The sequence below is a fragment of the Anas platyrhynchos genome, chromosome 2, assembly GCF_047663525.1.
Source record: "Anas platyrhynchos isolate ZD024472 breed Pekin duck chromosome 2, IASCAAS_PekinDuck_T2T, whole genome shotgun sequence".
Classification (NCBI taxonomy): Eukaryota; Metazoa; Chordata; class Aves; order Anseriformes; family Anatidae; genus Anas; species Anas platyrhynchos.
In genome coordinates, this window is record NC_092588.1 from 27,573,432 (window position 1) to 27,588,378 (window position 14,947).

At 35.6% G+C, this 14,947-nt stretch overlaps 1 protein-coding gene across 1 annotated transcript in view; it reads left to right on the plus strand.

The window, feature by feature from the left end:
* The window catches only part of CNGB3 (cyclic nucleotide gated channel subunit beta 3), a 106,508-nt gene that overhangs the window by 63,430 nt on the left and 28,131 nt on the right, over nt 1–14,947 (plus strand). Inside the window, exons 3-7 of the mRNA XM_072034999.1 lie at nt 8,808–8,919; nt 9,911–10,103; nt 11,547–11,732; nt 12,315–12,523; nt 14,895–14,945. Coding sequence (XP_071891100.1) covers nt 8,808–8,919; nt 9,911–10,103; nt 11,547–11,732; nt 12,315–12,523; nt 14,895–14,945 — 751 coding nt within the window. The remainder of the gene's footprint in view (nt 1–8,807; nt 8,920–9,910; nt 10,104–11,546; nt 11,733–12,314; nt 12,524–14,894; nt 14,946–14,947) is intronic.

The following is a 14,947-nucleotide window of genomic DNA, read 5'->3' on the forward strand; positions in this document are numbered from 1 at the left end:
GGCTACATATCCAAGAGTACACGAATAAAAAAATACAGTGGATAGCCAAGACTTCAGATGCTTTTATAGTTCACCTCAACATCTTACACATTCTGGATTATGTTCAGAGAGGAACAAACATTTTTATCTGATATGCCACCTTCAGCATCTAAGCACTATTAGCAAAGAATATTTGAAGAAAATGCACTAAATGAATTTAAATAAATATATATACATAGCAATTAAACAAAATGTGTTTAACATTCCCACATAGTATACATACTGTTCTGATTCTGCTTTTGCAAATTCAGAAACCCAGCATTCAACATTTTCCAAAAAGGAGAGCTCCTGCTTTGCAAACTCATATGAGGGCAGGTGGTTTGGGAAGACTGAATTACATTTGTATTTTGTCTTTTTCATAGCCACATCCCATTACCTAGTAGGTTATACCAGCCTTTCTAAAGCCCATAAAAGAGATTTTTTTTCCTCTCTAATTTGGCTAATAGCAAAAAAAAAAAAAAAAAAGATAACAAAATAAACAGAGATTAAGAGGCAATTTGCTATGTGGTGCATAGCCAGGTTAATAAAGAGAACTCCTGCTGCTATCCTGTTCTTAGTGAGTAATGTACTTCATTTAGCTCAATTACCTCAACCAAGAAAATTACTGTGCTTATTAGTGCTTGCCATCCACTAGTTGCTACACATCAATTCACTGAGCATACATGTACATATACTAGAGAAATGATGTCCTATCAATTGAACAAAATCTCAGCACCTTGGTGAAACAGACCTAGTATCAACCCTCTGCAGTCTCCAGAAATCATTGTTTACTTTACCAAGGACCCAAAAAGATGATACTTATGGTACTAAATTCTAATTGCCTTGAAAGAAAGTAAAACAAGGTAAATGCTGAGCACTTCTGAAAAATCCCTCTTTTGAAATTCCAGTTTAATCCCAGTTTACAGTCACAAACATATTTTCCAAAGAGACCTGCCTTTCTCTAGCTGTTTTCAGCTAAACACTGCAGTACGTAAAATTGTAAACAGATGGAACAGATCCAAAATTTTTGTGAAATCAAAATACTTTTCTTAAAACTTATATTCCTTCTGCTTAGGTCTGTCAGAGCTCATCACTTTTAGCGCCTGGATTTGAATTTCTGCAATGGCTAAATAGAGAACCGGCAAATTAAATAGAAAGGTGATGGTGTGCTGCCTGTATCTAAATGGATTAAACTTGTTGTAATCATAGCTGAGATGTATTTTCCCACAGCCTTTAAATTCTGTTCTGCAGGATGCAGTTGCCCATGCTATTTAATGCCATTTGCTCTGCAGGACACTCAAGTAGGTAGCCTGAAGTTGAAAAGGTAATGAATTCCGAATGTTTTCCTTGAAGACAGAATGAAGCATGCAAAAAGACTGGAATGTCATTATGCAGGCTGAAATGTTTTTTTTTGTTGTTTCTTTTTTTTTTTCCTTTGCATTATTTTATATTATATATTCATAATATTCATATATACCTACTTCTGAAAGCATAAATGGAAGAACTTTGTTTAGAATACATAGGAAAACAAGGGTATGGTTTGTCACTTTGCCACTGATTTACTTACTTAATTAAAAGTATTTTGTGTAAATCCTTTGTTGATCTTAAAAAAGGTTTGTTTTTGTTGTTGTTGTTTTGGTGGGTTTTGTTGTTGTTATTTGGGAAGAAAGGAAGGAAGGAAGGAAGGAAGGAAGGAAGGAAGGAAGGAAGGAAGGAAGGAAGGAAGGAAGGAAGGAAGGAAGGAAGGAAGAAATGGTAATTTATTTCAAATTATCTATTTGGATAATTGAGAAAAGCAACAAACATTGCAACAGGTACACTAGTGTGGGTAATATAATTGCACCAAAGATGAAAACATTGCATGTTGTGCAGCATGAGAGAACAGAGGAAACCGACAGGTAAAGATAGCAGGATCAGATGAGAAGTTTAAAGGGTCTGGCAGAGCAGCCTTATTTTGTGCCCTGGATGAATGATGCTGCAGAAAGAGAAACAATGGCCTTAGAGATAATTGAACGTCATCTCAGAGGACTGGTTTCTGTCTCTCATGAACTTTCTTACTGATACTGGGAGCATGGCATGAATTCCTGCAGAGATGGCTGAATCATGGTTTACCATCATTGAAGGCAGAATTGCAATGAAGTTGGTTGCACCAAGCAGATTTTATATAATGAGCATAGGCAAAAATTGTATGTGGCAAAGTATGTGGCACAAACTTCAGCATATTGTGAAAGTCTGCCAGAATTCCCAACAGTGACTAATTTCCCTGCAATCATGCAACTAACTGCCAGAGTTCCCAACATACTAGAGCTTCCATGCAAGCTGAATCTATGCCACTATTTTTTTCAATTTTATTTTTACCTTTTCTAGTTGAATTAAAGCTTATTGAAGTATATTTTGGTTAAGAGATTTTTATTCAGGTACTCATACCTCTCTGTGCATTGAATAATCACCTCCACCAGTGAGTATGATAAATAGCATTTGTATGCTCTGTAAAAGAAGCTCTTGGGGCCAGGAATCTGTAAACTCTAAAATGAGCATTTGGAACAATGAATCATTCTAGGTGAAGAGGGCTAGAAAAATTAACTAATATTCTTAGCCACACTATTAGTGACCTTTCTCCCAATCTTTTTCCCTTGCAAATAATAATAATAATAGGAATAATAACAGAAATAGAAAATAATATTGTTCAAACAAATAAAATAAAAAAGAAGGAACTATACTTCTTATCCTATATTCATAGGGCAAATTGTACCAAAAGAGATTTATGTTAAGAAAAAAATTTTCAGTGAGGCTAGTGAAGCACTGGAATAAATTCTTTAGGAAAATTATGGAATAGCCATCACTAGACATATTTTTTAAAAAAGGTTAAACAAGAATGTGTAAGGAATGGCATAGGTGTGCTTCATCTTGTTTTGAGCTGTGGGAAAGGGAAGTAAGATTATAGGATGTCTCGAAGTTTCAAGTCTCAAAATGTCTCTGCTCCTACACTTGGGTGTTGTTTTCCTTTTTTTTTTTTTTTTTTTTTAGGATTTGAATGAATTCAGAAATTCAGATGAGACATCAAAGCATCAATGAAAGTGAAATTTTTCATTTGGAATATTTTGTTGCAACTTTTTAACAAATTCACTATGTAAAATATCACAGTGTTTTTATTCTAGATTTTATTCCCTGGTTATTATTAAAAATAGAAGAATAGAAAGTTTGAAGATGGATTTGTGCTGTGCTAATGAACTCTGTACAGCACTTTCATTTATATGCTAAAAAATATCTTCAGAAATTCCTGGTAAGAGGCAAATGTCCCAGACGAGATTTAATCACTTACAAATAAGAAAGCCCCAACAGCACAACAGTCTCATTTATTCCCATATGGTTCTTTCTTAGAATGTTATACTTTTGTTCTAGAGCTATTAGTGTCAGAAATGATGCTGCCTTTAGTTTTTACATCATGGCAAATATCCAGTGCAATTAAACAATTTTATATCACCAGTGACATTAAAGAAAGGTGATTTTTAAAAGTTAATTGGTACTTTCAACATTCACCCTACTTTCTTTTGCATAGATCATACTGCAAAATTGCTAATTAAAATAAAATCTTATTCACATTTTAATCTGGTACCTCAGTCAGAGTTCCATGTGTTCAGTATTGAGACAGACTTCTCCTTAGAGAATTCTGCAAAGAAGATTAGAGGATTCACAGCCTGATGTGATTGAATAACTAAGAGGATTGTCAAAGAAGCTGCTGTGACAAACCTTTGAACTAAACAGGAGGAATCTCATGCAGCCCAGATGATTAGATTTCAGTCTGCGCTACATCGGGAAGTTTGTTCTGAGTCCAATGCCAGCGGATAACTCAGAAATACAGCAGCTTACTTGAGCGTTGTTGCTTCTATATCCATTTTGCTATAAGAATAAAACATGAGATATGCAAAATGAATTATCTTCATGTTTTGTTTCAAAACACTTCCTTAGGGCCAAAACAAGAATAATTTCAGTACAAAGAGTCTGAGGTAATAGAAAGACATCAATTCCAATGGGTAAATTTATTTACAGAGTCCACATGAAGTTTATTGATGCTTATGGCTTATTCTTGCATTTATATGTAGTCAAAACTACTAACCCTGATATTATATCACTTTAAATTAATCAAATATATAAGAAAATAGATATTAGGAGAAAAGTAACATTAGTTTGAATTCAAATTGTATTGTGAAGCATAACACAATCCTAAAAAAGAATGAAAATAAAATGTATTTTTATCCTTTCTTAGTGCAAAGAAAAGTTAATATACTGTCAATATCTCAAAACATGCAGCAAACAGGGAAACACGTGATCTCTTGGGTCACTAAAGTTTGTTGTCTCTCAAACTTTTTTTTCCCTCAAAAAAAAAACAACAAAAAAGAGATGATGGGGCGCAGTAAGGTACAGGTTTTAAGATTGCTACAGGAAACTGAAATTGATCTAATAGCTTTTTGAAATGGTTAATTGAACTTTTGAAATGATCTAAAGTGTCAACGGTTTGTTTCAGAACTGTAAAATACTATATGGGCAGCCAGTTCCACTGCTTGAAAACAGAATCACAGAATCACAGAACTGTAGGGGTTGGAAGGGACCTCAAAAGATCATCAGGTCCAATCCCCCTCCAAAGCAGGTTCCTCAGAGCCTTTCCATGGGTTTCCATTCTTCCTGCTATCCAATCTTAGCCTCCCCCAGTACAAACTGTGGCCATTTCCTCGCATCCTAGAATATTAGAAGGCCGTCTAGAACACAAGGCTGTCCCAGTCTTTACAGGCTTAGAAACTTTCATACTAATTCACAGTGTTTCTCTACATATTTATTCCTGTTACAATACTGTTCTTCAACTCAAACACTTCTTCTCCCTGCCTGGTTCTCCAACAAAATTTGGAATTATAGACAATGATCTTACTGCCTCTCAGTTTGTTTTGTTGTTACTTTATAAGACAGGTTCTCATGAGCCTTGATCATTCTATGATACTAGAGTTTCCTATGTGAATTCACCTTCTGAGTCTGGATGGTCAGAATAATTATCACCATGTGTTTATACGTCAATATTAACGCTTCCTTCACAGGCAATATGCTAACTGCATTTTAAGGTTGTATTTCTAGCAGTGTTTTTCATAGCCAAATTAGAATGTGGCTCCATAGGCACCCTGCTGTTGACTGAAACACTTGGAAATTTCTCCCTTTGCCATTTGAAATTAATGATTCCAACACTTACAAAATAAATTCTTACAATTATTTTAAGTGAAAGTCTTCATTACGTAGCATTAGATTTGCTCTCATTTCTATTACTCAGTCTAAATAGTTCAATTTGTCTGGTACAGAAATCAGTCCTATTTTGTAAACGTACCAATTCAATGTACTGTCAAACATCACTAGCATACTACTACATTTTGCACCAAAGAAGTCATTAAAGAAAAATTAAAGGTGACTCCTAAATCTCCATAGGATTCCTGTGCAGGTAAAGCAGAAGGATAGGTTCTTTTCAAAAGCAATTGAGAGCAGAAACCTACCTTAGTTATTCTGAACCTCTCCTCAGAGAAGCTTTCTATTGCTTATAAAGAAAGCCAAAAGAGAATAGTTAGTTTTTCTGATTACTCCTTTTCCTGGACCAAGGAGATGATTAACACAATTTTTCTCTTACACATAGCCATGAGGTTTCTTAATCGTCTAGGATGTTAGCTTGGGAAGTGGCAAAGGATACTGGGTTCTGGTCCCTGTAACTCTACCCACACTGGAATTGTCAGGGCATATTGAAAATGTCTTTGAATCAATACTTTTCATGACACCTAGAACTACGTTTTTCTATCACACTGAAATATTTCTCAGCTATAATATCGTGTTTTGTGTACATTTGCATAGCTATGCATTTTTTATATCCTTTTGAAAATTGGTCATCTGGATTAGATGTTCTAGATAATTTATTCAAGACAAGAAATTATTTATTTAAGACACTGGTTTAGATATATTGATGCTCAATGAAAACACTAAAAGTTCTATTGCAAGGTCAAGAATTATATTCCCTAGTAGGTAGGATAGATTTTCTTAAATGCTGCAAAAAGAAGGGTTATAACTGAACTCAGCAAAAAGCAGTATGGATTTTTTTTTAGGCAACAGCGTGTATTTTTGAAATACTTTTTCTTGGGGGTGACCTGGTAGATAAAAGAGGAAGTTGAACTCAGTATTTGGTGTTTATGGCCAGAAAGCAGGAAAGAAACTCTGGATTTCAAATTAGAAAAGGTTTAACATGCTTTATTCTGAAATCACCCATAACATTTCTTGATTCCTGTTTTGTTTGAACTCAACACAGAAAGCTTCAAAGCCACAGTACTTAACAGATGTTCCATACATTAGTACACTCAACGCAGTATTTCCATAGCCTGTTCTTTCAAGACCTTTTTCTTCTGCTGTGTTACAGGTGTCTAAATCTTTTCTCTTGGCCTGGGGAGAATTAAGTTAAGTTAAACCTACAAGTTAAGAAGATAAAAATATGCATTATTGTTACAATTTTGTTACATACACTGCTATTGCTAGGCAAAGTATGTTTGAAGTATTAACAAAACTACATGCCTAGTACATGAGTTGTGGTCCTGACTCTTTCATTTACTGGACCATGTGAAGTTATTTCAGCAGAGTATAAATATTTCCACTCTGTAAAGGACTGTACGGTGTTACAAGTGTAGGCCTACTGCTATTGTAACATATTGTACAGAGATCAGAGATAAATTTGCTTAAAGAATAATACATCAGCTTAGAGACAAAACCTTGCACTTAGCAGAAAACCAGGGAGGAAGTATCTTTCTGCCCAGCTAAGCAGTGTGCCTGTAAGGGAGATTTACCTCTGAATGTGCAGATCTGCCCCTGCATGCCACAAACTATTCAGCAATGTGACACACAGGAAGGGGCAAACCAGGAAATGAGCAATACCCACAAGTCTGATCACCCAGTGAGAACTTTCATACAGAGAATAAAGCCAGAAAGTGAAATCAACACAGTCTGTAGTAACATAATTACATATTCAAATGAGGCATTATCTCCTTAACATAGCATGGTAAAAACATAAGTTAGAGTAGCCCTTCCCACAAGCACAAGATCCTAAAGTCTGGGGAGCAGTGAACCAGAACGAGAAAATACTGTAATGTAGTGTGAGGTACCAATTACTCTCATTAAATGTGGTGTCTTCAAAGCAGCAAATGACCTTATCAGGGTTGCTTACCCACTGCTCTTGTTTCTGCTGGCTTCTCATATATGTTCTGCCGGCAGCTATGTGCTTATGTATATTAATTTTAAAAAATATGTCTATTAATATAGTTATTAAAAGATTTACACATGAAAGAGCACACACATAGTGAAAGAAACATCTGAAAAAAAAAAAAAAAAAAAAAGAGAGAGAGAGAGAGAAAGAGAAAAGAGATTGAGAGAGAGGAAAGGACCACAAATCTTGAGTAATGATCTCAGGCCCAGTAGGAGGTGCTGAGCCAGGCCCTGATTTCCACCAGATTGTAGCATGCAGCGAAAGGCAGCTGCATAGCACTGGTGTCACATATTCATGGCAAAGCACCACCTATTGTGAGAGGTGCAGTTTGAAAGGGCTTCCTTAGCCAAGGCAATTTAAAGTGCACTTCCACGTGAAGTACACGTACAAAACATATCTTCAAATTAGCTGTGTTCAACAAGTACCTTTTTCCTGTTATATTAACCATAGAAAATTTAAGCATGTCTTCACTAGGAAGTAACAGAGGAGGAGTTCATGCAAACCAAATGAGAAGTGGGGCAAGGAAAATCAATTTCTTATCAACTGCAGGGCAAATAACATTAAACAGATTCATATAGCTTCCAATCAGTACCAAATAACAACATGATTCCTACACTGCAGCAATAAAGCACCAAATTTATGATAGAGAAGACTTTATCTTGTTTGGGAGAGGCTGTGGAATAGAAGAAATCCCACACAACTTTTGGCTTATCCCTCTAAAGCAGATAGCAGGGGCTTTTCTTATGACATTTCTGATAAGTGTATTTTTTTTATAAAATAGCTAATGCCTTGAGCAAATACAGCAACAGAAAAGAGTAAGAATTATTTTAAATTCTTTGCATAAAGCTGAAAAACCAATTGTGACATGTTAGCTCAAAATAAGAAAGAATTTCAATACACTGCAGATGGCTGGAGCAAAGGGAATATGTGACATAAAATAAACTGTGATGAGATTACAAAGTATATCAGAATAGTTTGATTAATCTCCTGTCTGGGGAGTTTTAAGAAATAGAAACTACAGAAGACTTAAATTAGAAGAATGATAAACATACACTTCAGACTTCTGCTTTCTCTGTTTTTAATGACATGTCTCCATTTTATCCAATGTTTTATTGGAGAAGCATTTTCACATCCTTAAATTATACGTCCCTGGGCAATGTGATATGTGGTGTGTCTCCAGAAAACTGTGATTCTCAGAAAACCCTGACACACTCCTTTTTTAGTTGCAGCTCCTCCTGTTAGAAACATAAAAGTCAGTTTAAGACTTGAGGAGACATAGTGTTTATTCAAAGATCCCTCTGCAGTATTTTTCACTTCTTCCCTACCCAATATGCTGTTGTACCACTTTTCTTGTACTTACCTTTGGGAAGATCTTCTCCAGAAATGGGAAATTTCAGGCTTGCTTCACTCTTGCCCTGCTGCTTCTCTTTCTGTAACAGCCCCATCCGGTATTTGGTACAGAACTGAAAAACCCTTAAAAAGCACTACTCTGCTGTACTCCCTGGATCAGGCACAGGTGGATTGTGCCAAACAGCAGTTGTGACAACAGCGGTCGTGACCAGCATGGGAGTAGGCCACCAGCTGCCCTGCACCTACCTGTAATAACTCTGGCTGGCTGTGCCACCAGGGTGAGACACCAGTTGCAAAGTGTTCAGTCTAGGATACACAGCAATATCCATATCCTGGTCTCCACACAGAGTAAGTCCAAATGCATGGCCCAACTGCTTGGCACTCCAAAATGTCCCCAGTTTGCCTAGTCAGACTCTAACAAGTAACTAAGGATGAAATTTCAAGTAAGAATAAGCCTAAAGGAGTTGATCAAGGAACAGTCTCAGCTAGATATTCTAATTGACTGAGCAGTATGCATAGATCCTATTAAAGCCATAAGTCTCTGTGCACAATGCGAGAGTGTGGGTATTTGAAAATCAAATGTCTTTAAGTCTGAAGAAATGCTTAAAGCTGGAACATCAGCTCCGTGTTGCTCTGAGCCTGAGTAAACACACAGTGGGGGGGCAGACCTTAGTGGTGACTGGAGAAACTTTAGCAAGAACACCACTGGTTTGTTCCCACTAGGTAAAAAGTATGTATTTTTTTATTATTTCCTAGTAGCTAAAACACATAAAAAATCGTAGATGAAATCAGTTTTCCAAAGATTACGAGCATGAAGTAAACATAATCTCTCCACCTGGACCACCATATGCGTCTTTTTAATATAACTCAGTTACATCCTGTCAACATCTGGATATTACCACATAATAATGACTTCTTTTTACTTCACAGATGGGAAGAACATGCTTTGTATCTTAGCGAATATGTAGGATAAGCTCTAGGCCTTACATAGTCAAAGCAGAACTTGGTGAAAAGTAGTGGTGGGAAGCCATTCCTGTAGAAGGCTATACAGAGCATGGTGCACCCTGACCTCCTCTGCCTGAAATATAATGTAGATTCCTGAATTCAGCCAGCAATATCGATTGACACAAGCTGGAAGCAACAGCAGTTACCTCATGTGTCCACTTACAGTGAATTAAATGATATGAATAAACATTGTGGCCAATAAAGATCCAGTCTTAATGTTTGAATTCTGCTTATATTGTAGAATTAGCACTGTTTCTTCCATAGCTTTCCACTACATCAACATCTCCTTTTGTTTTAATTAGCACACAGAAGACAACACCTCAAGGATTCCAAACAAATGAGTATGCTGATGCCCAGCTTCAAGAGATTGTCAGAAAAATGCGGGAAAGGGCCACAGTCTATAAGGAAAAGCTGAAAGACCCTGTGCTGTCCTCCCCTGAAGGCAGTCCTACAGCTTGTAAGTGACTCTAGAATATATGAAATAGCTGTGTATCAGTTGAGTTTAAAGATGAAGATTATTTTGTGGGAACAGAAAATGCTGTGATAACATTTTTTGGTAAGTATAGAAAACTTCACATGTTTACCCATTGAAATGAATCACTTTGTGCCCACTGGAGTCAAGCCACCTGTAATAGTTTACAGTAAGCCTGGTCCTTAGGTACAAAATCCCTTTAAACCCCATCACTGAAACATCTATGGGGAAAATCTTGGGCAATCAAGTCTAGAAACATGTCTGTCAAGCAGTTTTAGATACTTTAAATTATATCCTAGATACCTTTATTCATTGGGATGAATCTGAAACATATGAGGAAACATATCTATCTTACAAGTAAATATAGGTCAATCTGAGATTAGATCTGTTATGTAAAAGTAAATAAAATTTTAGCCATGGCAGCAAACTTCCAGACACACTGAGGACTCTATGTGTGTGTTTCAAGTAGAGCAAACTCATCTGAAATTCATTAAATATTGACTTTTGATAAAATATGAAACATCAAACAAATACAATGTTGTTACTCTTTATAGGAAAGTTTTACTTCATTTCTTTTTCACAAAGAATTGAGTGTGGTGATTTGATATTCTGCCATTTAGAGAAGCTGTTTAGTGTTTAGCCATTTTTTAATAAAATAGAAAAAAACAGAGCTTGACATCTTATAAACTGTACCAGCTAATAAAGTAATTCCTTTTTTTTTTTTTTTTAATAATACTTTGCTCATTTACCTCTTTTGTCCTATTTGTAAAACTTACAATCATTTCTCAAATTACCATAGTTCCATTTCATCAATTTGCTGCTAAGACTGTGTATCCTATTCAGATGTAAAGCCACCAGAATTAATGGGACAAAAAGTTATCCAAGATAAAGATGGAAGAACAGGGCTCAAAGGCTTCATAAGCATATAAATGTAGAAAACCATAGGCTTCCCATTAGTTTCACCTACTGCATCTTGCATATCGGATCTTAGGTGAGGGGAGTGATCAGCCCATGGCACAGACATCTTTTCTTATCTCCATCCTAACTATGCATTAGTTGCAACGATCATGTTAAGAGAAAAGCCCAGGTGAATTAATGAATGATGAATTATGAATTACCTTTTTTTTTTCTTGTCAGTGTTTTATGGCACTGGTTGTGGGCACCAAGGAAATACAGTAACGTATATTGCACTCTTTAACATGAAGTGCCCTGTTTGTGATAGCAGGTGTGCATGACTATATCAGCGGTTATTTTATTCCAACCTGTTTTTTAATACACTCAATAGTGTAATGAATTGTAGCTTTAGTCACTCCCAAATGATTTTAGAAGAGTTTTTAACACAATGAAGTTCTTGTATATGTTGATAGAGGGTGTAGTAATTAAACGACTGTTAAAAGGTCACTTGTTGTGATATTCTATTTTCACTAGCACCATCAAAAAAGAAGCCTCCGCCCCCACCAAAAGATGATAAAAAGGAAGAAAAGAAAGAGGAAGCAGAAGCAAAGCCAGAGGAGGATCACTACTGTGATATGCTCTGCTGTAAATTCAAAAAACCACCACTGAAAAAATACATGACCTATCTACAACTACCAGACAGCATAGACTCATACACAGGTAAATTAAAACTGTGCAATAGAATGGAGTAAAGGCATGCTGAAGTGACTCAGTAGTATATGATAACTACAAGTCACAGCAAGATCCACGTTCCTGTTTACAGTTCAGAGGGATACATAGATCCAGCCCTCAAGAACTTACATTCCAAACAGGAAAAAGCCATGAAAACTGACAACAGTAGTAAGACTATGACAGTGTGATTTTGTTAAGTGTCATGAAGCTGATATATAAAACAACCACAATTAAACCTGATGACTCTTGATCGAGAATTTTTCCCATTCATTAAGGCAAAATAATTATTCTGTCAGTTAAACTATGCATCAACAAAACATTTTGAGCTTTTTCAGATACGTTAAATCCTGTATGCTTTCATAAACTTTTCTTTTTCCCTTTTGCTTATTCATTGCGTGATTCCTATTTTCAACCTGTGTGACTTTTATGAGATTGTGTTACTGAAAAAGGGAGAATGAGAGGTTGCTCTGGGAAGAAAGGTTCCCAGAGGCCGCACTAGAATAAGTATATCTAAAAGAATGAAAAAAGATTTTAATTTCATGCCTGGAAATTCATTATTTTGTCTTTCAGATCGACGTTATGTAGCATGGCTCATGCTTGTGACACTGGCCTATAACTGGAATTGCTGGTTTATCCCCCTTCGCTTTGTCTTTCCATATCAAACCCCAAGTAATACAATATATTGGGTTGCCATAGACATCATCTGTGATATCTGCTACCTGTGTGACCTGCTGGTTTTCCAGCCCCGAGTGCAATTTTTAAAAGGTGGAGATATAATAGTAAGTGTTGGAAGTAGGATTTCCACAAATAGTGGGTATGTGTTTATAGAAATTGCTGATACACATATCCTACTATGTCAAATCTACACAACATTTTATTTATCAAAGTATACCTATATTCTTCTTCATTGACCTACTATTATCCTGTTTTGGAAGAAGGAAACATATCTATTGCCTACATTCTGGACAAGTGAATTCTACGTACAAAAAAAAAATAAAAAGAGAAAAGCAGGTTAGAAAACAACAGATACAAGCAGCCAGAACAGGCATAAAACTCTTTCTTACCAGGAGTAAATTGGTGCAGCTTCCCTGGAACCAGTGATTATATGACTATGTACTCATATGTGTATGTATGCATTTGTATGTTTGTGTGAAACTTTCCACTTTCCATTCACATTGTGCAGGAATCATAGTTGAAGACAGTGCACATTCTGCTACGTATGGACAGAATATAAGCCCTTTGTTACAGATTGTGAGGTTATAATTTTTTGCCTAAATCAGAACAAATCCCAGTAATTTCAAAATTTCAATTTTGAAATTTTCAAATTTCAATTTAAATTTTAAGAAACATTTTATTTGTGTGTGTGTTTTCCTTTGTTTGTTCTTGTTAGTGGTGTTTTGTGTTTTTTGTTTTTTTGTTTGTTTGTTTTTCCTGGGGCTGTATATATATATATGTACATATATATATATATATATTGCTGTAGCAAGGTGGGGGTTGGTCTATTCTCCCATGTGCCTGGTGACAGGACGAGGGGAAATGGGCTAAAGTTGTGCCAGGTGTGTTTTAGGTTGGATATTAGGAAGAACTTCTTTACTGAGAGGGTTGTGAGGCATTGGAATGGGCTGCCCAGGGAAGTGGTGGAGTCACCATCCCTGGAGGTCTTTAAAAGACGTTTAGATGTTGAACATAGTGATATGGTTTAGTGGAGCACTTGTTAGTGTTAGGTCAGAGGTTGGACTTGATGATCTTGAGGTCTCTTCCAACCTAGACAATTCTGTGATTCTGTCATATATATATATATATATATATAGTGTGTGTGTGTATATATATACACATAATGTGTATATATATACAATTTTGCTTTTTGCTACTGTTTTATGTTATATTTTTAGAGAACAGCACAAAATAAAACTGTAAGCAAGTGCCTGTAAAAAGGTAAAGTCTTGCCCTTAACATATGAAAAGGACATATAGAACATGCCCTTTTCTTTAAAATCTTCCCTGCTTTTGACTCTTTAAGTTCTTAGAGAAGAAAACCTAATGTGAAAAAAAAAAAAAAAAGAGTTTAGATAACTTCAGCATGACATTATTGTGCCCAACAGACTGAAAATTCAAAATTATATATCCTCAAATGTAATTTGGAACTAGCTTTAGTTCAGTGCTTTTATGTAGAATTTTACACATCCAAGATATTACTAATACCTTTACAGAGGAATCTCAGATAGAACTGTGTAAATATAGTTTGGATAGATATTAAATGCACTGCAGTGTAATGTATTTTTCTATGCCTAGCCAGTCAAAAAAAAAAAACGGTAATCTTGCTGAAATCCTAGAAAACTCAAGTTTTATGAACAAGGTTAAAAATTTAATGTAGGAAGCTTACCTTTTATTTCCCTTGAAACTGTTTGTACAATTCAAAGATTTTAGTGGGTGAAGAAATCATCTACCACCTGATCTCTTGCATTGAGTTTAATGCTTAAAATGATAATAGTGAAAAGTCCTTAAGATTTTAAGGCTATTTTTAAAGTGTCCCTGCTATAAATTCAGTAAGTATAATAATAGATACATTTCTTTAGATACTTGTGATTAGCCTTTCTTATTAAGGTTCTAGCATCAGTTCCTATGGAGAGCAATTTAAAAATAAATAGCTAATCATTACTAATGAATGCAGCGTTGATTATTATTATGCTAATAATGTTAGCAAGTTAATGCCAGCTTTCAATGAGTTAGTTTTGTACAGCACCACCAGAAACATTCTGTTGGAACCATTAAAGTCAAAAGGATCATTTGGCCCCCAAATTGAAGGGTGTTAGGTCAAGGATCAGCCAGTACCAAGACCTCGAGAGGGAAGGTTTGTATGAAAATATAGCATATTTTGTTAGACCAATAGCTCGACTTGGATAAAAAAACAGATAAACCCTGGACCTGATTTTTTCAAGCAGGTCTAATAAAATATGGTCTAAGGTAAATTGGTCTAATAAAAATACTACTTCTTCCTACAGATATTTCACCATTCATACTTTTAAACCACTGTTAATATAAATGCTATCATCCTTATTATCAGAAGAGTATTATTACTGTAGAATAGCAGAGCTCATTCTTTGCATGCTGTTCTTGACTATCCCTTTTTCTCCTTTCATCCTCACTGTAGTCGGACAAAGTGGAAATGAAGAAATTCTACCACAGCTCTATGAAGTTTCGGGT